At 40.5% G+C, this 24585-nt stretch overlaps 1 protein-coding gene across 1 annotated transcript in view; it reads right to left on the bottom strand.

Annotated features, from left to right (window-relative positions):
• tmtc2b (transmembrane O-mannosyltransferase targeting cadherins 2b) overlaps positions 1-24585 on the bottom strand; it is a 123229-nt gene that overhangs the window by 3428 nt on the left and 95216 nt on the right. The window contains exons 9-12 of the mRNA XM_039809139.1: positions 16849-16930; positions 13930-13964; positions 13611-13642; positions 6352-6415 (exon numbers count right to left, since the gene is read on the bottom strand). Coding sequence (XP_039665073.1) covers positions 6352-6415; positions 13611-13642; positions 13930-13964; positions 16849-16930 — 213 coding nt within the window. The remainder of the gene's footprint in view (positions 1-6351; positions 6416-13610; positions 13643-13929; positions 13965-16848; positions 16931-24585) is intronic.

Below are 24585 nucleotides of genomic sequence, written 5' to 3'. Positions count from 1 at the left end.
AGTGAAGTAAAAATGGCCAATCATGGGCTTTTACTGCAGTGTTTGTGACTTTTTCTTACAAGTATGGCCCCATACATCATTGTCACATTGAATGGCACATGATTATGGCATCTTGGCATTTACTGATGTGCTGTACCACAAAATTAAGCTGCAATTTCTTTCTCACGGCCTATTAACTAATCAACAGTAATTCCCAGAGCAACACTCTTGCATGAGAGGCTTTTTCAATAAATGTTATGAGAAATCTGTGGAATGTTATGACAAATGTGAACCATTCACAACAACAGCAGTGCTGCACAAAAACAGTTAGAGCTTACTATCAAGACTATATACTATATAGCCATGCTAGTGGCTAGTGGCTCTGTGAGGCTGTGCTTTTGAGCTAAATGGTAACATCACAATGGCTGGGTACCGAATTCAATACTTTTTAGGTATCGAGAATCGAAAAATGCCTCGTCTTTCAACGCCTAATTTCAATACCTAAGGAGTAAATCTCATCAGCGTCAGTGAGTCAATAAGCTCGCAGTATGCTTCTACCAAGATCTAATAATGCTGGTGATTGGCTGTCTAACGATACACGTCGTAGAGACAGACAGGAAAAACTCCACGTTATGCACAGAGACGGGGCTCACGTAGTAGGACCTGAAAGATAAATTTCAATATTTCTGCCGTAATGTTGTAATTTCATTTTGTTCCATGAAATTGGTATCGAAAAAAAGTATCGTTTAGGAACCGATATTAAAGTATGCCGGTATTGGTATGGGTACTGGTAGCGATACATTTTGAACGATCCCCAGCCCTACCTATCTGCGTCACAGAGCTCAAAGAAGAAGTGAAAAAGAGGACCCAAACAGGCTGCATGAGAGGATCAGCGTTTCCTAAGCTAATTGACGTTTCTCCCCATCAAGTTACGTTATTGTTACATTTGTGTCTTTAATTATTTAACACATGAACTGTCAAGTGAGTGGCAACGTGGGAAGTTGCACTGTTTGACGCAGGAAGAGAAGCGGAATGGCCAGCGGCTAAGCTGAGAATGCTGAGCCGAGGTCTGCCGAAGGAGAAGCGTATCAGCCGCAGAGCAACGGAGGACGGCTCCCGGAGTCGGAAATCCAGCTAGGCCCAAATCCTTTAACTCCAGTCTGGCGGTCTAGCATTAGCTAGTCTCGCATTGTCAGACCTTCCTCCACAGCGTTGCGGAAGAGGGTCTGGCTAGTCCACACAACATTCCAATATGGGATAGGAGAAAAGTGCTCTGGTTTATTGGCATTTCGTTAAACCAATCACAATCGTCTTGGGCGGCGCTAAGCACCAGATGGAGCAACATAGTCCTCATAAATCGACCGGAGTTTAGTATTAATGCCAACACAAAGAAAGCAGTATCAGACGGACATCCGGCCGAAAATTAGGGACATCCGGCAGAATTTCCAGCGGCACCTGAACAATCCCGGAAATTAAACATTGTCAATATAGACTAAGACAATATAGTTAGCTTCTGCAGTTTTTAAATGTGCGAGCACAACCACGCTTTGTTGTTAAAACCTAGACAAAACGACAGTGAGTGGTCCCAGCTGTGACGAATGTTAACATGCTGATGTTCAGCAGGTTATGTTTACCATATAAGTTTAGCGTGTTAGCATGCTAAGATTTACTAATTAGCACAAAACAGAGTGCCGCTGAGGATGTCATTAGTTGTGCGGGCATTCTGTCGTAAATCAAAGTTGGACAGCACTGCAGAGTAAGTGAAGGGATCACCAAAGTTATTACAATTCAGGGCTTGACATTAAGCTTTTTCAGTAATATAATGTATTAATGTGCAAAACCTACAATTAACAGGTAGCAATTACATGGGACGATTATTACATATTCCTTCAATTACTGGAAGAACAGTTGCTTCGGGGCCTCAATTAAAAATATGATACACTACTAAAAGACTGGAATGAAAATCCTGTTTTTGAACCAAAAGGAAATGCATTCCTGAGGACAAACAATGACCTTTGGACCCTAAACACTTCCCATACAGTATGTATCTTATATTAGGCAACTGAGAATACATTACCATAGAGGTTACCAAACACAAGACAGTCTTAGATAGTATGGCCATTTATCTTGCTTTTTCTACACCATAGGTTGTGTGTGAACTGCCCTCCTTTGCTAGTCTGTTCCACTTTTGTCTCACAAAACATCTCTCTGTTTTTCCTGTGTCAAGCTTGGATGAGTGATGCTCCATGCATGAGAATTTCAATGGGAACAATATGTCTAATAGTGCTGCTTTTCTCATAGGGAGAGTTAAATTGATGAATAAATCAAAGAGACTCTGGAATAATCCTGTTGTCCGTTAGAGTGGAACCACTATTCGCCTCCACACATATAAGACATGCTACAGATGCCTTGTCCAAAGTAAAGGCTAGCATGACCAACACTTCTAGTGTTGCTTACTGGCCCCAAATGTTCAGCATTAAAGTTACTAGATACTAGTGCACTACGTTCGCTGCTTACTGTGCAATTACATGAAGCCCATAGCAAAACACAATTTTCTCTCTGTGTTTCCATTATTGTTCAGGAGCAGCCAGAGTTCTTGACTTTAATGGTCAGGGTAATTCTGAGGCTGTTTGCACAATAAATTACCTTCTGTTTGACCCACCATTTAAAGGTCAAACCACAAAATAACGCTTGGGGATCCATTTGCAAGTTTGGGGATTTTTATTACTCAGGATAATGCTGGCCAAAATATATAACTGTTTATACATATGGACATAGTTGAAAGTGACAGAGAAAGGGCCACACACATATACTGTAGCCGCAAGGTGACAAGTAGGTGTATTTTGACAAATCGGTGTTAAAGCCATTTTGTGGAGTTGGTAAGCATCTGATATTCAGTGAATTGCAATTATCCCTTAGCCTCAGTCAAGGGTGTAGTTGTGGTTTCAGAAGTGGAGGGGGGGGCATTATGATTAATTTACTATGAATTATAATAAATTATGATTTAATTGGTTATCATCCTCTCTATAATAATGTTAGTATACCAAAACATTTCCACATAGAAATTCCCAATAATCACCTATAATTGTAAGGATTGCTTCTTTGGATAAATGTTGTTATTTTGTTTTATAATTTTTTTTTTTGGACAAAAACAAACTATCATTTCCAATATCAACAATGAACCTACTCAATAAATAATGTTTTTATTTAAATATTTACTACAAAGAGCCAGCGTCATTTACTGCATTATGTTTGATTATTACTTCTAGGAATTCTTAGAATTATCTGTAAAGACAAACGGCTCAATTGTTTATTTTTTTTTATCCAAAATGCAGAGGAGTTAGGGGACCTTTTTCAGCCCTGACTGTTCAGTGACAGTCTTTCTCACAGGCTGCATGCGGCCCCAACAATCACCATCAAGTAGGTAGCGGCAAAAAAAAGTCTGAAAATCACTCGCTACTGCTTGTAAAGCTTTAATGCATGGAGTGCACAGTAATAACGTTAAGAGACTAAGACTGGTCTAGAGTGTTTTAACATTCTGATCAACTCAAAGCCTCTGGATGTTGGTGGTTGGACAGTAAGAAGACACAGACTGGTAGTCTTTTAGTCACTGAATCAAACTGATCCCCACACACATTCCAAGGAAATTACACCCTTGGCCTCAGTCTGTTTCTAAGATGTCAATCAGTTCACAAGGTAACATGACTCAGAATATGGTCACAAAATAAAAGAATGACAAAGGTCGACTAATACCCAGCTGGCCATGGGGAGAAACAACCGCTGCACATCTAATGGCATCAGGGGATTTGATTGATGGCAAATGTACACAGGAATGTTTCAGTGAAGATTCAAGCTTTCTCATTCTATTCTCTGACACTGATTGAATGACACGGCGATGGGGACATAGCTTTTAACAAGAGTTTTGCCTAAAAACAAAGTCTGTCCAGATAAGAGTAGGATTTAAATGAATGAGAGGTTGGTGAAGATGCGTAACTACCGTACACAATTCTGAAATGGGCTTTTGACTTTTGGGTAGAAAATCAACTAACTCCTGGTTTTCCTCTCAGTGCAACTCAAAAGATCTTTTCTCCGCCCATGAAGGACTTATCAATCCCTGAGTTTTTTCCTTCCTCCACTCTCCCCTGTAGGCTCCCACCTTTCCTCACCCAGGCCTTTCTTCCCCTTCTTCATATGGCTAAGACTTTTGTGATTTATAACCCTACTCCTGCATTCTTCCTCACCCTTGCAACACTTGCAACACTCTGCAAAACGTTCCCTTGTCAGAAGCTTTCATTTTTTCCTCATTTCCTGCTGCTCTGCAACCTCTCTGCCTGCCTACCCTTCCTAAAAATGGCATGTAGCAGCAGAGGCCCGGCCAGATGTGGAGCATATTAGCCTAGACTGTAAAGCAACATATGCTGTAAAGGCTGTGAGAGTAAAACGTGAAGGCAATGGGGAATGACCTGACCATAATGACTTCAGATTGGCATTTTGGTTAGGAATATCTACATGGAATGGTAAAAGGATAGAAGTCAAAGGGCGCAGAGATTGACCAAAGCAAACCAAGCATCCGATGGGATTTAGCTTGTCTAGATAGAGGGAATTGTAGGACTAAGGGACTAAATCCTTTGAATGGAGAAAATTCTCCTCTCACTCAGAGCGAGCAAACATATGTGCTTAATATAAAACACCAGTGCCTTTGGAGAGCGAAGAGTCAAATGAAGATGGACAGGGTACATGGCTTAAGTCAAGTCACATCGGAAAGAACAAAGGATAATGGTAAAGAAGATGGATGAAGATGCTAAATTATAATTGTGCCTTAGCTGTAATACAAGCAATACAAATGGCAAAAGGCATCCAAGCAAAAGTGACCAAGTAGGGGCAAAAAAGTGCCTCTGTGTTTGGATGTTGACTTCAAATGTACAGTATGTTTGTACAATTAGAGTTGCCAAGAAACAGTCATGTGGAAATTACACGTATCTGGAACTAGAAGGAACACAAACTTCCTCAGCAGGTCTTTAAAGGTACCTTGCCACACGTATTTCATTACTTTGTGGTAATGTTTGAAGTTCTACCATGGACCCTTTTTTTTGGAAAAATGCCTTGGTTACCTTGTTTCAAGCCATTCTAGTTTGGTATAGAAAGCCTGCAGGAAGACTCAGCTCGATTTCTGCCAGTTCTCAGCGATAGTGTTAGCCCAGACTGGTGACCTAAGTTTACCCTGCCTCTCACCCATTGCAGGATAGGTTCCAGCACCCATAACCCTTAAGGGATAAGCAAGTAATGATGAAATGAATTGGTGGATGAACAAAACCATCAGCAAACCATCCAATATTTTGTTGTTGTTGGACAAAACACATAAATCGTCAGAGAAAAAGAGGCTTTTTTTTTTTTTTTTTTTAAGTCTATCTTGCAAGGTGAGTTCCAATTTTTCAACAAAAATCCTTTTTAAGATTTCCAAATCTTTCTTTAACTCCAAAAGGTTCTACAAAGTTTGATCGAAATAGAAAAAAGGGAGCGGTGATTAGATGTGAGAGCGTCCTCACAGCAGAAACAGGAGTTTGTGCTACTTATAAAAGAGAATTCATGGAAACACTCATCTTAAACTCTATGGTTCTCTTAAATTATTTATGCTTTGAACAAAAAATTATTAAATTTAAACCTATGTTCAAACTATATATATATATATATATATATTTTGAACATAGGTTTAATTAGATGTTAATAATACACAATTCTTTGGCAAAAGTTGAACTCTACATTAACACTGAGATCAACAAAGGAGATAGAAGCTCAATTTCATGGTTCTTGTGAAAATGTTATCCTTTTGTTATGCTCAACGTTTTGTTTGTCATGGTTTGTATATAGTATACTAGGGTTTGTGTGCCTGTTGAACTAAACTTTATTGTCTGTATAACACTGTCCAGATATATTTTGAGGATTAATCCTGAACTGGTTTCTTCTAATCACGACACAGGAACAAACAGGGTGACCACATGGCAAACATATTTTGCTCCCTCTGTGGCCCTCACTTAAACAACTCGACCCCTCCTGCCAGAGCTCTCAAAGACTGGACCCCATTCATTTTCAAGATGTCAAAGTCCCCTGACTGAGTGTTGTTATCATTATTCTTTTCAATCTACTTACCCTGGCTTGTCCTTTGATGCTGGTGATGGATGCTACACAAACAAACCATTGAGCTTAGAAAAAAAACATAGCCCCCATTTTCCTAGGAATCACTGACAATGAAGGCCATTGTGACACGGCAGACCGGGCAGTAATACTATTGGAAAGCCACCCAGACTGTGATTGCACAGTGTCCGTCAGAGTAAATAGTAATGGGGATGATTAGCTAGTTGTGGTTGTACTCACGTTGGGTCTCAGGCTCGCCGCTTGTCCGTAATACTTCTCGGCTGCCTCGTTTAGGCTGGCTTGTCTGCAAAGGCAAAACACAGAGAGGCAATCATTACTCATCTTTATTGCTCCTGGCTTTGGATGGGGCCTTGTACCCTGCGTGTTTACTGGCATTCAGGGGTCACTGAGAAAATAACAGGAGGGAAGAGAATGAGGGAAAAAGCCGCGATTCAATCGCCTATAGGTTTCTCGTTTGATAGCATCTTTCTTGATAATGTCTGTGCTGAACAGTGCACACCAACGCTTTCTGCTTTAATTGAACTTTGAGGTCAGGACATTTGGTTTATTGGGTACTTGCAAAGAGAAAGCTCATCAACAAACCAAGGCTGATCAAGAATATTCACAGTATATTTCCATTTACAGCTGGTGGGGAAGATTGCGGTTTAACATGCTGGATGGATACTGAGACACTGATGGAATGCAAACAGCGTGGAAACACAAAGTAATTTGATCATACTATCATAACAACCACGACAGCAGAGTAGATGGCGCAGATGCATCAAAACATGCTGCATATGCCACACTGCGACAAAAAGGATTTGGGGGGCAGATGGCTTATCGGCAGGAGTCCCTGGAACCAGAAATACTTTGCTCCTGAGGACATAAAACCTGCAGTCAAGACATGATGTCCTATATTATGCTTTTTCTTTTTAAATCTTCTTTCATAACCCCCTGCTCTGCCTACTGTTATACACAAACCTGTGGCTCCTCTGTCACAAGGCCTTTCCTGTTATTAATACTCTGCTATCACAGAAATCACCTTTATGGTCCACAGCTGCATGCTTCTCACTGATGGTAACAATTGTCTCATTGCAAACAATTTAACTTTGACAAAGTCAAGGACAGAGTCAACGACGGCTGGCTGTGGACCCCCTTAAGTCGTAATGATCAAAGGAAGCAAGGCCGTAGGAACCACAGTTTCATTTAGACTGTCAAGGTCTATTAAGGGATCATCATCCATATGGTTCGAGATCAAAGGCAAAGCTTTTATTTTGGGATTAGTGGCCTACCTAAACACATAGTATTTATGTTTGGTTTAAGACACGGTCTTATGTGTCCAAACCTTTTTATAATTGTACTTACTACTTTTTTAATCCTTACTGATCAATGATGAGACAATGTTACATATAAGATAGTAAAACTTTTTTCTCGGGTCCTATTTAAAAAGTTAAATATCACATTCACAGAAATAGGGACTTTTAAGTCCACCAAGAGTTGTGAGGCAAATGTGTTGTGTATTTTGGGCTATTCCTTATTCCGTAGTGAGATACACCTGATGGATTGTGAGTAACTTTAGCTTCCGTTGCTGGTGTTAGCCATGCTGCTCTAAAGACATAGTCTCGTGAGACCGTCCTGATCTCGCGAGCTCCAGTTTTCCACTCGCAGATCAGTCTGGCATCTTGAGATAGAGAAAATTTGGACGACCAATCAGCGTTGGTTTTGAGGCGGGTTTAGGTGTGACGCAACGAGAAGCAACTGTTCAGTCGAAACAACATGGCAACTTCCACGGATGAGATGAGCGTAGCTATCGTGCAAGTTTTATCCGAATTAGAAAGTATTCCTTCATTGAAAGAAGAGCAAAAAACGGCACTGGAGACTTTTCTCAGAGGAAAAGATGTTTTTGCTCTTCTCCCGACTTGTTTTGTCAAGAGTTTGATCTGATTGGTTGATTTGGCCCGTCTATCACCAACATAGGTGGTAATAGACAGATGGTTTATCCAATCAGCTAACCAGTATTTTCGCCCCTTCACAAAAGTTCTCCAACTGAAAGTTCCCAGATGGATATACTATCTATATATCTATGGATATGCCATCTGGTGGAGTCAGGTTAGTAAAGACATGCTGTTGGGCTAATAAACGGTTAATATTCCGTCGTAGTCTGGGTTATCATTGTTATATCTAGTAACATGAAAGAGTGAAGAATAGGACAAAGTGGTGACCCTATAACTGACATTTAAAACGAATTACTACCAAGAAAAGACATTTGTTAACACACACGTAAAACCACATGTGTTAACCTCACAGTCAGGGGATCACCAACGTCAGTAGGGCTCATCCTTTGGGAACCATGAATGTCTGTACAAACTTGCATGGTAATCTGTCAGATAGCTGTTATTGTGATATTTCAGTCTGTGACAAAAGTGGTGGATCAACCGACACTAAAGCAATTTCTTTTGTGTAATTTTGATCTTAAATAAGTTCTCCTACAGGTTATCATGTTGCATGCTTCAGAAATACAGAAGACCAACCCAGTGCTGTTTATTCTTTTTTATTACAACTGAATTTTTCCATCTCCGTTCCAAAAAAGCATTTTACATTCCAAAGGCGATCCAGACACCGACTCGAGTTGCTGAATTTGTCCTGAGATTATAAATGTGGGTTTCACGTCCAACCACAACCATACGCTTGTTTGCCAGCATAATATTTAGAAAGCACAACCTTCTGAGACAAAAATGCACAAATCTAATTATATAATATAATTATCACATTTATAAACACATTATCAAAGGAGAACTGGAGAGTTGCCACACCATAACCAAGGGGGCAGCGAGACCTCCGAGGGCTGTCTGACTGCGGGTTCTGAGAGCACAGAAGACAATGGAGGCCAAGTAAACCACTGCCTGGGTTTAAACCCGAGGAAGAGTCAGTGTCAGGCTACAAGAGCACAGGAATATCGAGAAGGATGGGAAAAGGGGGTAGGAAGGAAAAAAATTCCCCCCAAGGGAAAGAATTCTTAACCATATTTCAAATCAGCAACTCAACCACTGATGTTTTTAGCCTGACATCTTGTTGTCTAGAGATGGTCTATAAATCCCAGACATTCACAAATCACAACACTGTCAGTATTGCTTATAAGCATGACATTGTTGGATATTAATGACTGAATGAACAAATTGCATTTTCAACAACAGCCAGATATTTGTGCTTAAACTGCAGCCGTCCCATCTGTCTCGAGCACAGAATTGCATTTTTTTTTTTTTTTTTTTAGAGTAAGAGTCTCTCTGTTAGAATGCTACACTGAACACAGACATCTTCCCTAAGGGTAGTACTGTATGTGCAGTACACCTAATGTAACTTGATACCAATCTATTCATTTTATTACCATGACAAGGTTATCAAATTAAACCATTTAAACCAATGTATATACTGTACTTTTTGCACAAATTGGCATACCTAATATCATGACATGCTCGTAAAATACAAAGTGGTCTTTCAGATATGGTGTTTTATATTATTATATAACCACGCATGGTTTGAATGGGAATCTATGAGATTAACTGTAAGTGCATAACTAGTTTGAGTGTGTCTTTTGGCGATTTGTTTCCCCCCGGCTGTCTGTGAATATACAGATTTAAAATCGCTGTATGATGTAATTTTTGGCTTTCACAGAGATTTGACACATCGAAGAGAAGTACATCCCATTGGCTTTACCATTGACCGACCTTTCCTGTCCTACATTCACACTATAAACCCCATAAGAATTTTTCAAAAGGAAGAAGAAGGAAATTATTAGTTTGGAAACAAAATGGTCAAAAAACCAAGGGCCCAGGAGGGTAATAAAAAGACATTTGCACGTCTGAGAGCGTCTGCCCTTCCTTTTAATCTCTTCCCTTCCCCCGTGTAGATTCACTTGTGTCCCCACCAACCGAGGGCCTTTCCGTGTCTGTGTCCAAGACAAACACATAAAGAACATGAGCTGTGGAGGAGTGACCCCATGCTAAGCAGGTGGAGAAAAGTTCAGCCCGAGCACAGCTTGAGGCTCTCTTTAGCAGCAAGGGGTCTGGACCCTGGAAGAGGCCCTCAATACCGAAGGCTGTTGGTGGTGAAGATCCGGCATGATCAGAGCTATGCATAAAGCAGCTGGGTAAAAATCTTACATAGAGCTGTGTACCAACGCTGTACTCTTGGGTAAAGCAACACCAAACTCAAGATTCAAGACATTTTAGGAAAGAGATACATGTGAAGATTGATACTGTACAACTTTTGTGACCATACGCTAAATATGAAGATACAGCCAGCAGGTGGTTGGTTTAGCTTAGCTAGTCTCGCACATCCAGACCTAGCTCCACAATTCGTTTTAGAGCTGTGCCAGCCATCATAATTCCACGCTATGGGGAAAAAAATGCTCTGGTTTGTTTGTATTTCTTTAACCAATTACAATTGTCTTGGGTGGTGCTAGGCCCAAGATGCAGCGACGGAGCCCTTGCAAAAAAAAGTGTCGGGAGGAAACTTGTTTTGTTGGAACATTTTTACGTGGGGAGGCAAGCCCTTGCATGACAACGGATAAAGCCCCGCAACAGAAAACGCGACATAAAACCATAAAAGACGTATGCCGACTATGTGGTACAACTTGTACTGACTAAGAAGACAAACATAAGTCGATCAATGGTGCCCAAGAGGTAAAGCCTGCCTATGCTTTAGCTCCAAAGTGGCTCACTGGACTCGTTAAAATTATAGACAATTCAATAGCTGTATGTGGCTCTTGCAGAATGTTATTAAACCAATATCACAGAAGCTCATGTGAAGTGGAACGGACGACAGGCCATGCTTGGAATATGAAACCTTTTCCTTAACCAGTGAGCAAACATGCAAGAACGTCCCCGTTAGACAGCAAATGTTCATATGCAACATATGCCTTCTAAATCTTTACAACCATTCACTGAAAGAAAGTTGCTAGCTCAGAGATTGTTGTTGTTTTCTCACTTAGCGACGGGGATTTTGAAAACCGTAACACACAGATAGTGGAAGGGAAGAAGAATTCCATCTGAAATAGACGGCCAGTTGCAGGATTATATGCACATGGTACATCCTGTGAGTCAGACTATAGCTAAGCAGACTGGAGACAGGGGGAAACAGCTACGTTACGCTAAGTGTAAAAATGACATATTTGGTTTTACAAGCCAGGGCTGCCGTCATGCTACATCAGCTTTGTTATTCCAATATCAGCTCTGTTATTCCAACTTTGGGCTGTTTATGTCAAAGTCAAAGTATCTTTATTAGTCTCCCTAAGGAGAAATTTGTTTTGGACACAGAGAGAAATTGCTACAAGAGTAACAACAGAGACACACAACAAACACAGGGTTAAAACCGTTAGAAGACAAATGTACATTGAACATCTAGGCTACTCAAAGACCTGTGCAAATTACCATTTTCTATAGGCTACTTGTAGCCTAGAAATCTAGACGCACCCTAGTGGCAGCAAATTTATTTTGCAGCCAGGGTCAGTCTAGGCACGCTCCGTTGGCTTGCGAGCTGGAAAAACCAAATTTTGGTCAGGCCAATCACATCGTGTATAGAGTCGGTGGGCGGGCTTATGGTTGCTGCTGCTGGGAACAGCGGTCTTCTGGAAGACTTGGAGTTAAGCTTTTCTTTGAGAAAAGAACAAAGAATGGCACTGAAGTCATTCTTAAAAAAGGAAGATGTGTTCGGAGTTTTGCCGACCCGATAGGCAAAAGTTTAATCTATCAACTAGCTTCGCTACCTTCTTCGTTGCTCTGCCTGGTTGTAGCGCTATCCAATTACGTGCAGAGGGAATGTGAAAGACAACCGTTTATCCCGCCCCTCAGATTGAGCCCTGCGAATGGTGAGTTCCCAGACCCAACATCTTGATGTGGGTCTGGCTTGTCAGGCTAGGCTACTTGTGCAAAAAAAATAAAAAAAGCCATCCTTCCATTAGCATCCATACATTCAGTCCTAAAAATAAAAAACATGAATTTATCCATTTAGAAATATCCTTACAATCCATTGTAAATATGCATTAATTCCTTCATTCATCTCCATACATACATTCAGTCACAGATATACATTAATAAAATGGTTAATCATGGTCATTCGTTCATCGCTGCTCATTGATGAGTTTAACTGAGAGAGGTAATATTCAAATGATTCCATCATTTATATTGCATAAATTGCTGTTTTTTGCTGTTATGAATTTGAAACAGTTTGTCAACAAGTAAAACCTGTTAAAAGCAGGCTATATCCTGTGAAATTACTTGAGTTGATTGTATCAGTGTACTTAATTAATTTTATTTACTATGATAGTTACACCTCTGTAGTTCTTTGCACCATGTAGGAAATATTGCTGCAGTCAGAAACTCCTGATTTCTCTGACTTGGAATTACAACTAGGAGGTACAGTTTTTCTGACTCTGTTGCTCTTGATTTCCGTCTAATACTGTATGTGCTGGGCTGTTTCTTTGCGCGGTGTTTGGTGTTTTAAGCCCCCAACGTCGACTTCAAGGCAGCTCTAGGATTAGGCAATGGTTAGGTGCCTTGAAGTCAACGGTCGCAGCGCTGCCATGAAGTCGACGTTGGGGCCTTAAAATACCATCAAGCTTCTTGCGCAGTAATTTCCCGGAGTCTCCATATCAACATTTAATTTTTACATTTTGTTTTTTGTAAAGCTTCAACCAACAATATGTAACGTGTTAATTAGTGAGCACTGAAGGTGCTGGTAGGCCAATTTTTTACGTTTGAACAGAACCAGGCGATCCGTTTCCCCCAGCTTCCAGTCTTTACGCTAGCTACGCTAACTGTGGTATCGGATTTCTCCCCTAACTTTCGGCAAAACTATTCCATTAAAGATAATCATTTTCTTTCAGCAGGCAGCTGTAATTTAAAAATCATTGAGTTACCCGAGATTTGTTTAAAGAAGGAAATCTCTACACTGAGTCACAATGTATAATTTTGTAGGTTTATTCAGTCAGTGGGGCAGCGCACTGTAAGTTGGCACGTGGCTGTATTTGCAAATTTCCACTCCATAGCTTGTGTTTAGAAACACAACAGCTTGTGGGCTGCTAAAGCTTTGCCGCTCAGGCCCATCAGCTGAACCTTGCACTAATTTGGAAGCAGACCTTCAAGTATGAGCCAGGGCCAGACGAGAAAGAGTGAGACAGAGTGAGAGAGAGCATATGAAGATACATAGCTACGCAGCACGCTAAGACAAACCAGCAGCTCTCGGGCTGGCAGCGACTAAAAGAGGATTACAAAGTACAGCCAAGTAAATCACACTGGCTGAAGAGCAGTGTAAGCCCCTGGATAAACCGTGCAGACTGAAGACCTCCCTCTCTCTAATACACAGCCTCCTTGCTACTCAGCCATGGAAAACTGTGGCCCACCCATCTCATCTACAAAGAATGAAATACATATAGTGTCTTTATGCATGTGCCGTAGCTATGGAAATCCTCAAAAATAGAATCATTCCGATCGAAGCCTCACCTGAGCATGTGGGCTGCACTGGAACTGATATGCTAAACTGTGTTGACAGAACTGGCCGGGACAGGAGAGAAGAGCGCTGCTGTTAAATCGCTGAGCGATCCCCACAGAGGGATACACAGTGTGCAAGTGTTGCCTTTGGCCCCGGTAGAGGGACAGCCTTGTCTGCCCCTGAAATAATATGCTGAAACACTAGATATGAGCGCAACATACCATCACTCTTTGGCCATCTCTCAGACCCATTTGTTCAGACTAGCCGACCTTGATAGATCTGTTTCTTTAGGATGGAAATGTTTCTCGCTGGAGGTTTGTGTCTTATTACGAGTGCGGCTGTGTTTACAGTCAAACTCTGTGGACCTGCAGAATAAGATGGGATCACAGAAGCTTGACAAGGCTGTGAACTGAGGGGTGGACCCCTTGGTAAGGGCCAGGTTCAGAGAGGAATTATTACCCTGTTGACTTTGGTTACTGTACCAGGATGCTAAACCACTATGTGAACCTAAGCATATTTTCCTTAATAACTGTGGATGAAACTGAAGCTGTGAATACAGGCCTGAGGTCAGAGACAGATGTAAAGTGAGACTTCAGACCATGACTGAGTGTAAAATAGTTTCAGGTTAAAAACACCTCTGCAGTTATGGAGGGTTTATGATATATCAAAGCACATCTATGAGTAATAAAGGAAAGACAGCCCATGTATCAGTAAATGACAGTGTCCTGCTATATATTGTTTTTAAATATTTTTTACAAAGCTGTGCATACAGTTTTTTTTTTTTTTTTTACAGCGCCCATATTATGCTCATTTTCAGGTTCATAATTGTATTTTAAGGTTGTACCAGAATAGGTTTACATGGTTTAATTTTCAAAAAACACCATATTTTTGTTGTACTGCACAGCTCTCTCTCACTGCTGCAGATCCTCTTTTCACCTGGTCTGGTTTTAGCTACAGAGTGAGACTTCTTTTCTTCTTCTGTACTATCTTTGATTGCACTCGCACATGCGCAGTAACTCAGATGTAGATCATGTCAGCTAGCTAGCTCCATAGACAGTAAAAAAAAGGCTTTTTCTTCAATTTACAAGGCAGGATTACAAGGCAGGATTAGCTGGGAGACTTCTTCTAAACGAGGGCGCACAGGTAAGTGTTCTTTTGTAGATTATGGTGAACTTGTGTGTGTTGTAGCAGTGCTTTGCTATTGCTATTGATTTGCTATTGAGAACGAGGCAGCATGCTAGCGTTAGCGTTAGCATGCTAACGCTACCAGCTAACGGTTACGGTTAGCCAGCTCGTTTCGGCTTGTGATGTCACAATTTTTAACGATTTTGAACAGCTCACCCGGAGACTGAAGGCAGGACACATTCAGAAACCGTATCTCACTCAAAACAGCATGGATGGATTTTTTTCAAAGTTTGTATGCATGTGGAAGCACCAGAGACACAAATAACACCCCAAATCCCAGAAAAAGTGTTTTTTTCATAATATGGGCACTTTAAAAAATTATTTTTTGGGCTTTTCCGTCTTTATTTGACAGGACAGCTAGGTGAGAAAGGGGAGGGAGAGGGAGAGAGAGAGAGAGAGAAAAAAAAAAAAAAAAAAAAAAAAAAAAGGGTGAAGAAATGCAAGAAATCATCACAGGTCGGATTTGAACCCTGGACCTCTGCGTCGAGGCATAAACCTCCAAGTGTATGTGTATACAGACTTTGATGCGCTCCACCTTTAATCATTTATCAATTGGATGTCTATCTATATCTGTAGAAAAGGCCCCAAAGTTATGTTAGTGTTGCAATTATGTAGTACAGTTGACCATATTGTGTTTTATGTTTCACATTTACTTTTGTTTATTCAGTGCTTTTAACAGGGTAGCCAAATCGCGTGCTGGTTGGTATATTATAGCTGACGTCACACAGTTAATAAGCACTATGATAGAGTTAGTCGGTCACTTGGAGTGTAGTTGTGAGCAGCATCTTTCCTCAGAGTGAGAGTGTGCGTAAATAAGAATTTAGTGGTGTTAAATATTGTTATCTGTACCGCTATCGAGGCTTCTCTACGCGGCTTTGCTAACTCGAACGGGAACATAACATCCGGGTTTTCACAATAAGAGCATCAAGCCGTTTAGTTTAGTTGGAGGCTTTTAAGCATATCATAGATAACAGGAAGTGTTGTCTACGTTAGCGGTAACTTAACAGATGGGAGAAAATGTCTGAGAATCCCATATAATAAGTGTTTGAATCCTTTTTTCTCGGCTTACATTATTGGAGTTTAAGACATATATAACCATATTCTGACTATTGTTTATTTCATGTTTGGTAATGTATATTAGTGCTTAAGGAGGAATGAGTGTATACTTATGTTTCCTTTATTCATTCGTATTTTGTTTCTCTCTTTATAGAAAACACACTCACACCCACTCACACAAGAAAAAAAGGAATAAATATAATAAGAATCATCTCTAAGCTCTTCATTTATCCTCTGGAGTATTTGGCCTTAAGTGGTGTTCTGGCCGACAAACCAAGAACTAGCACCTAGACTGAGCGTCTACCTATTATCTTCACAACAAAATCCTGTTCTTTGCCCCTGCCATGCCATTCTTTCCTCTTGTGGATCAATAGAGTTCATCTTATTTTAAACAGAGTTCTTAAACTCTGCCAGATGACAACTTCAGACATACAGTCCTTCAACAAAATGTAAAAAGCCACCATTAACCTGGTGTATTGATCGCTTTAAATGTCACATACAAGCTTGTGTGATGATAGCGAGCTGACACGTCAGTTCATCCCAAAATGCTGTTTCAGGCAGACAAGGTTTTAAAGGCTTTGAAAGAAAGGAAGTAATTAACTTGACAGCTTATTCAAACTCAATCTTACTATGATAGTAATTAAATCTAAGAGGTAACGCTGCCGTGTGTGAGTCACACAGACATAATGTAAGACAAGAGAGACGTTACAATTGTCACGTTCCGCATTTCCATGAAATCAGAGAGGACAATCAGAGGGAATCATCCTGTCTTGTTGCGATCCTCCCCCAATCACGTACAGACTGACACCCTGACTGATTAGGGGAAGAGATGGCAAAAGGGTCAGCCAACACTGTTGGAACAACCTGCTAGGGTGTAGAAGTTCCTGGCTTTGTGCACACAAGTGCACCATGTAAAATTGACAAATACAATAAATGAGGATGTAAGAATAAAGGCAGGATATGTCAAATTAAAAACGAAAAAAAAAAAAAAAAAAGATCAATGATTACCATAATGCATGTAGCAGTTGCCTTTTGCGGGATCAAGTTGGATGGCCTTCAGGAAGTACCTCTCCGCTTCTGTTTTCTGCCCCTGAGAGAGATGGAATAAACACAGTGTCATTATTGTTTCAACTGCTCCTCAAAACTACTCATTATAAAAACACCGCACTCAGCTCAACGGCCCAAATACCTTTGTGTATACCCAATGTCCTTCTCCAAACCGCAGACCTACTTTAACAATAAATCTTAATAAATAGACATGAAACACATGGACCGCGAGTGTTATTCGTTCAAGCTCATGTGTCGTGCTGTCAAAGTACACACTGTCATGCTTGGCACAGCGGACCAGGCAGCGTAAAAGGCTCATTCATTACACACTTTTATCTGTGCAAATAACACTTCCAGAGTTTAACCGCAGCCTGCCGTTGTGTGTGGCCTGACTGCTATGAAACAAGACAGAGAGCAGTGGATGGAAATGGAGCGGGAGGGTGGAAAGGACAGAAGAGGAAACAGTGAGTGTGATTAGGGCTGCTCGATTATGAAAAGAAAAAAAAATAATTATAATCACAATTATTTAGGTCAATATTGAAATCATGATTATTTAACACGATTTGTAATTGATTTTTTTGAAAGATGTTGCATTTATTGAACTTAAAAAAAAAAAGTCAAACAAATCAACAGTGAAAACAGTGGGTGAACTGTGAAATTCCAAAAGACAAAAAAACGACTTTACTTGCGAAACGTAATGTGCAAATATAGTTTTTCTCGATTACATTGTTTTTGTGATCGTTAGGAGCTGAAATCCAAATCACGTTCTAAATTTGATTAATTACAGAGCCCATAGTGTGATCAAATATACAGTATAGTATATATGAGGGATGTAACGAGTACCAGTGTAACGGTAAACCACGATAAAAATGTTGACGATAACAATTACCGTTTTCATTTAAAATATCATTATTATCACGGTGGATTACCACGGTGTGGAAACCGTGTGTTTAATCCGAGTCTCGTGAAGTTGCCGCGCGGGCGCACTGCGTAGCCTACAACGCGCGTTTTTTGATTTTGGAATCATGGCGGAAGGAGGGGATGACAGCGCTCAGAACATTTGATCTTAAAAGTTGCACTTTTGATAAGGTTTTGCCTATATCTTTGTAACATAATAAACACTGTTACACTTTTTGAAACTATTTCAGCTTGTGTAGGCCTATCAGTGCTTTCTGAACATATTGAACACATTTTTAAAAATACAGCGATAATACCGAAAACCGTGATATTTTTGGTCACTATAACCGTGAGGTTAAATTTTCATACCGTTACATCCCATATATATATAGGGATCTTTAAGGTTACATAAGAAGTGCATGGCGCACACACACACACACACACACACAGTTTTTTTCTTTTCTTCTGTGTACAGTGTTGTTCCAGCCTTTAGACAGATGAAAGAATCCATTCTGGGTGGGTGAGCATAGCACCCTGTGGACCTCCAAAACTCCCTCAGGTCCTTTAGACTGTGACACCAATCACAGCTCAGACAGAACAGAGCAGCTGGCCAATAGTCATGCCAGCTGGGACTTTGACACACCCCTGCTCTCAGTTGGGCACCAGATGCCATCTGATCAACAATTAACAATGCACACTCATCCATAAAGGCTGATGTTTTAGCATTAACAACGCAACCATTAGTGTGCGTTTCGCTATGAGATAATACCTTTGCATGAATAAAACATATATTGTTAAATTCGAGTTGAGCCAAGTCTATGAAAGCTTGAGGTAAAATACCAAAGCATCAGAAAAGATGAAAGGCGGATTGCATAAAGATTGCATAAGCCAGAAAAAATTATGTATATACAGCAAATTGCTTCAACTAGTCAAACAGAAGAATGGGCTCAAATCCAATCAGTACAGTGTAGCATTAATGACATAGGCATACTTAGTCAAGCATATACATTTTCAGTGAGCTTTAGATTCAATAAATACATAATTTTCTAATGTAAATATTTGAGCGGGCTTCCCCTTGATGCTGCGGAAAATCATGCCCTTGCTAAGTATATGTTTAATAGAGTTGATGGTGTCCAAGTAGTGATCACAGTTCCAGTCTGAAAAGCATCCTCTCTGTGTATTTTTATACTCGTATTCACAGATGTAGGAATGTGTAAGTTTGAGGGCCAGCTGGTTTTATAATAACACAGGTCTACGTCTGTTTGTGAAACCTCAGAATTAAGCTTTCACACATTGGAATGAGTCGCAGTTATGAGTGGATTTATATTATGACACATCTAAGTATATTAATGTATACCATGCCCAGAGCAAGATATATGGCAGTTAGGAGTTAAGACCTTAAAAAAAATTAAAAAAAATAACAAGTTGCTCCTTTCTCATTACTCGTCTTAAAATAAATGTTATTCCAGTTCTTATTAATCCCCGGAGAGGCAATTTGTTACACTACTTGTTATATTACTTAGCTGTTGAACCTCACTAAACAGCCAACTGCTTTCTCTTTCATCTTCAAATTTCTGGATTATAAACACATTTAGCTCACCTGTATGACTCTATGAATAATCATTTTTTTTGTTACTGTTTTTCTCTGGAAAGTCAATCATGGCAGCCAGCCAACCCAATGCGAGTTAACTACTCCCCCAACTTATCATCTCCCATCACAGGGAGAAAAATGATCATGTTTCTTTTCATTCAAAATGTTTTGTTCTGGAAAGGTCTGTGCTACCCAACCTTTACTGCGTAAAGTTTCCCCCTTTCCACATTTCCTGACATGACAACGCTCACTCTTTTGTTGAATTGAAAGCACCTTGAGGCCACTAGCCTAAAAATAATATAGGAAGACAATAACAAAATGCCAACCACCCTTCAAAGCACACTCTCCATTAAATATATCCACTTCTCATTCTAGTCAGCTCACTGTGTGAATACAATATCCTGCCTTTTGTCACACACGTGCTGAGCTTATTGGTGCGTTCCACACTCTTCAAATCTCCCGATAGCATCAGATAAACCGCAGATGTAGCTCCGGCTCTGCGGACGTCTGGGTGATTATGAATGAAGCCTGCATCGTATTAGCCGAGGAAATGGCAAGTAGATGACCGAATCCAATATTGCAGGCATCAGGGCGGCCGTGTCCATCTCTGACCTGCGATGTGTACAGAGAGCCCCAATCACATCCTGACCCCTGGGGGGTGCGAGCGGAGGTGCGCAGGGGTCAGCGCAGCGTGCGGCACGATACTGATCTGGGTTATTAACTCTCCCTCCCGCCTGTTTTCCCTTTCCCTCATCCACGAATCACAGAAACTTGTGACTCTCCGCACCTCCGCTACCAGCTCAGCTCCAGCGTCCTCCTCTCACCCTTCTCTGACCCTATATCAAGTCTTATCGCAGCCTCCCCGCAGGGACCTGAACCTCGAAACTCCTGACAGTATCCGAAGCATCTTCATCACTCAGAGTGGTGCCATGGGGAGTGCAGGGGTAGGAGATGAAAGACGCGGGGGCTGGTCAACTTCCCGGGCTGGTTGTGATCACACTTGAACGCTGTTGTCATCAAGCACAGAGGCCATACAACAGGAAGAGAATACATTAAATGGTACCCTAGGGCTGCACATTATATCGCTTTTTTTTTGTTTTTTTTTATCGCCATCGCGATATCAGCTTGCGCAAGACACACACTGCAAACAGCTGCGACTTATCGCGAATGACACTCAGAGATTTTTGTGTTAGTTGATAGAGAAAGTAGAAAAATACACTTTAAAATGTAACATTTTACGAATGTAACATCACACATAACATAAGACAAGATTTTGTTTTAGCGATGCTTTTCATATTATATTCAATGTTCAATTTGTTCAATAAAAGAACGTTGGAAACGATTACCTTTCATTTGTTTTAAATTCAACAAGCAATTTGTTGTATTTGGGCAGAATACTGAAAGCAGCAGAAAGGCAGAACTGAGTACACTTTAACATCGGCTTATTGATCACAGGTAATATCGTTATTGCGAAATTCAGCTACGTTATCGCATATTGCACTGTATATTTTCGTCACGTCGTGCAGCCCTACGGTACCCTAACTTGAATTCTTCGGTACAAACTTTCCAACAAACTTCTCCCCATCATTTTCTCATGGATTAAGAGGTTCGAAGCTTTTCCAAACAACTAAGTTCCCTCCTCCGGCAGCATTATTTGCACTCACAGAATCACCGAGGGCTCCTCTACCATCCATCATGGTCAGAGATCTACAGAGACTCATCCCTGCAGGTTTAAACTCTACTTTCCTCCAAAATCAATAACACTTTCTTAAATAAAATGAGTTTCTCTTCACGGCCCACTGAATACTTCCCTGAGTCCACTTCACCAAATCACAACAATCTCCCCTCTAAAGAATTGTGCTGTTCCCGTTGACAGCGTTTGGTTTCAGATTCAGAGTTTTTGATGTCCAGTGGCTTTTGAACAGCGAGGAGTTCATGTCAGCTTAACAAGATACTTTTAACTGCAGTGTCAGCTGAACTAGTCTTTAAGCTGACAATTGACAAAAATCTATCTAGTATGGTGCTGGAGCTCAGTTTCATTTGGACACACAACGATCTACAACCGCGAGATATGCCACAGAGGATGCACTATGTAATGGCATTATTGAGCCACAGATGTATAACACCAGTGAGGGAGAATTAACACGATTATCAGAGTAAATGAACAGTTTGACATTTCGCTTTGTTGACGAAAGTTGGATGAAAACATTGATACTAGGGCTGCTTGATTATGGAAATAAAAATCATAATCACAATTATTTTGGTCAATATTGAAAAAGATTATTTAACACGATTACTCGTGCATTTATTGAACTTAAAAACAGTAAAACAGTTAAAGTGCTCATATTATGCTTTTTGGCTTTTCCCCTTTCCTGTATTGTGTTATATAACTTTTTTGTGCACGTTATAGGTTTACAAAGTGAAAAAGCCCAAAGTCCACCCCAAAGGGACTTAACATCTCCAACAGAAAACACTGTTCACAAACTGCTCCAAACAGCTCTATTGTAGTCCAGCCTTTACTTCAGAGACAAACGTGCGTCACTTTGTAACACACGTTATAATGCTCGCCTAGCTGCTAGCGTGGCACGCCCTCATACTCTGCAACTGACTAGCTAGCAGTACTTACTGCGCATGTGCGACTCCCAACAAAGATTGAACAGAAGTGAGATGCCTCACTCTGTAGCTAAAACAGAGAGCTCAACACACAGGGTGAAAAGAGGAGCTGCAGCAATGTGCAGTACAACAAACATATATGGTGTTTTCTGAAAATTAAACCACATAAACCTGAAAATGAGCATAATATGAGCACTTTAAACAAATCAACAGTGAAATTTCCCTTAATACTTTTCCCGTTGAACTTTTTGAACTCCCCTTCAGAACAGATGAAATAAAAGTTTACTTGTAAAATGTAATGGGCAAAAAAAGAATAATTTTCAATTTAATTTTTTTTTGTGATCGTTGGAAGCCGAAATCGAAATCACGATCAAAATTTGATTAATTGCACAGCCCTAATTGATACCACTCTCATGTCCGTACAGTAAATATGAAGCTACCACCAGCAACATAGTAGCATATCTTAGCATAAAGGAAGGAAGAAGTAAGAAGAAGAAATGACAAACAATACTAATCTTACTGTGTCCTGGCTCCATCTTCATTTACCCTATAGTCAGAGGTATTAATCTTGTCATCCAACTCGAAGAAAGCCAACAAAGCTAAAATGTCTTTTCGGATCATATTCTTTTACATGCCAGAAGTTACTGAGTAAAAGTCTGGCAGAAAAACAAAAACTGTAAAACCACAAAGTGTATTTTTTACACTTCTGTTCTTGTACAAATTAAACCAATGAGCTACAACGTCTTAATTGTTGAGCTTTACAGGTGCTGGTAGGCAAATTATGTCATGGACAGAGCTATAAGCTAGCTGTTCCCAACCCTTGTGCAAAGCACTAACCAGCTCCTGCCTGTAGCTTCATATTTGTCGTACAGATTTACAGTAAGAGTGGTATTAGTCTTCTCATCTAGCTCTCGGCAGGAAAGCAAACACACATATTTCCCCAAATTATTTGTAAGGGATAAATGTAAACCTTAGTTAAAACTTTATTATTATTATTAAATTTTTATTTTTTCCAGCAAGTTAAAGTAAATTACGTGCGAGTTAAATTCTTCCACAAGTACTGTATCAGCTGTAAAACATAAACTCTTTTTGGAAAGACTATAAATGAAATGAAAAGAACTTGAAAAAGACTCTGTTTCTTTTAGGGAAATGAAAATGGACAGGGCCAGGAAGACTCAAGCCTTTCTGTGGAGATCCAGATTCCAGCGCTCCAGGCTACAGAAACACATTGACGGCCTTTCATTAGGGATCAGACTGTGGGAGAGAGCGGTGTCAGCTGAAGAGAAGGCCTCCACCCTTCTTGTTTTTAAAATATTTTGGGCATTTTCAGGCCTTTATTTACAGGACAGCTGAAGAAATGAAAGGGGGAGAGAGAGGGAGGAACGACATGCAGCAAAGCGCCACAGGTTGGAGTCGAACCCGGGCCTGCTGCGTCGAGGTGGAAACCTCTATACATGAGCGCCTGCTCTACCAACTGAGCTATCCGGGCGTCCACCTCCACCCTTCTTTTGACCTGCTGGGTAGCTCTTCTTCCGATTTGTTTGTCTGATTTCTACTCCGACAGTCTTTTTCAGCTGTAACTGCTCCTCTTTTTCAGCTCTACTCCAAATATAGTCTATATATATATATATATATATATTTTAGTGTGTATATTTCTTCTATTTATGATTGTATTATTTTACTATTTATTTCTTGTCTTTTTAGATTTAGATGTTATGTTTACTAAGTGAACTGCTGTTAAGAATTTCGATGTCTCTCACCTTCCGCTTTCTCTTCTGTTGGCATTCTAAGCTCCGGTCAATTCGGGAAACATGCTCTAAGCTAGAACCGACAATCAAATTATATTTATATATACTTTTTGAGTAAAATTCTCATCACACACTCGACAGCCTTTTTAATTCCAGAGCTCGCCTCCCTACGTGCACATGTTCCACCAAAACAACTTCCTTCCCGAGGCTATTTTGCAGAGGCTCCGTCCGGCGCTTAGCGCCGCCCAAGACAATTGTGATTGGTTTAAAGAAATGCCAATAAACCACAGCACGTTTTTCTCCCATCCCGGAATGCTGTGTGGACTAGCCAGACCCTCCGCAGCGTTGTGGAGGAAAGTCTGGCAATACGAGACTACTCGAAATACGCCTATCTAGCTGTGATCTGTAACAGATGACTGTATGACCCGACCACATGACCACCTCCTCGTAAACTCTGCGACTCTGGAAACTGCTTAAGCATTTTCTTCATAGTACTGAAACACAGGTCAGCTGCGTGACCCTGAGAGGATCTTATCTCTGTCCGGGAAAATGCTGGGCAGATGTCGATTCATTTCTTTGCAGTGCTCAGAAATTTAAATTCTCCGTTTCGCTGTTGGTTCTAAGTTGCGATCACAGCTATTTGAGCAACTTTTAAAGATATAATCACAAGTCACATGGACCAAAAAAAAAAGGGCAAGGTTTTTAATCAGGAAGTTCTATTCCCATGACAGACCGGAGCATCTTGAGAAATACAACGTGACAACCCTCCTCTCGTTGTTCTCTCATTGTTGCCCCTCTCTCTAACCCACACACTATTGATTAACTGTAGAGACTTCAGGAGGACATTAC

The sequence above is a fragment of the Perca fluviatilis genome, chromosome 8 (genome assembly GCF_010015445.1).
Source record: "Perca fluviatilis chromosome 8, GENO_Pfluv_1.0, whole genome shotgun sequence".
Classification (NCBI taxonomy): domain Eukaryota; kingdom Metazoa; phylum Chordata; class Actinopteri; order Perciformes; family Percidae; genus Perca; species Perca fluviatilis.
Note: the sequence above shows the minus strand (reverse complement) of the source record. Positions and strands in the feature narration are given on the sequence as shown.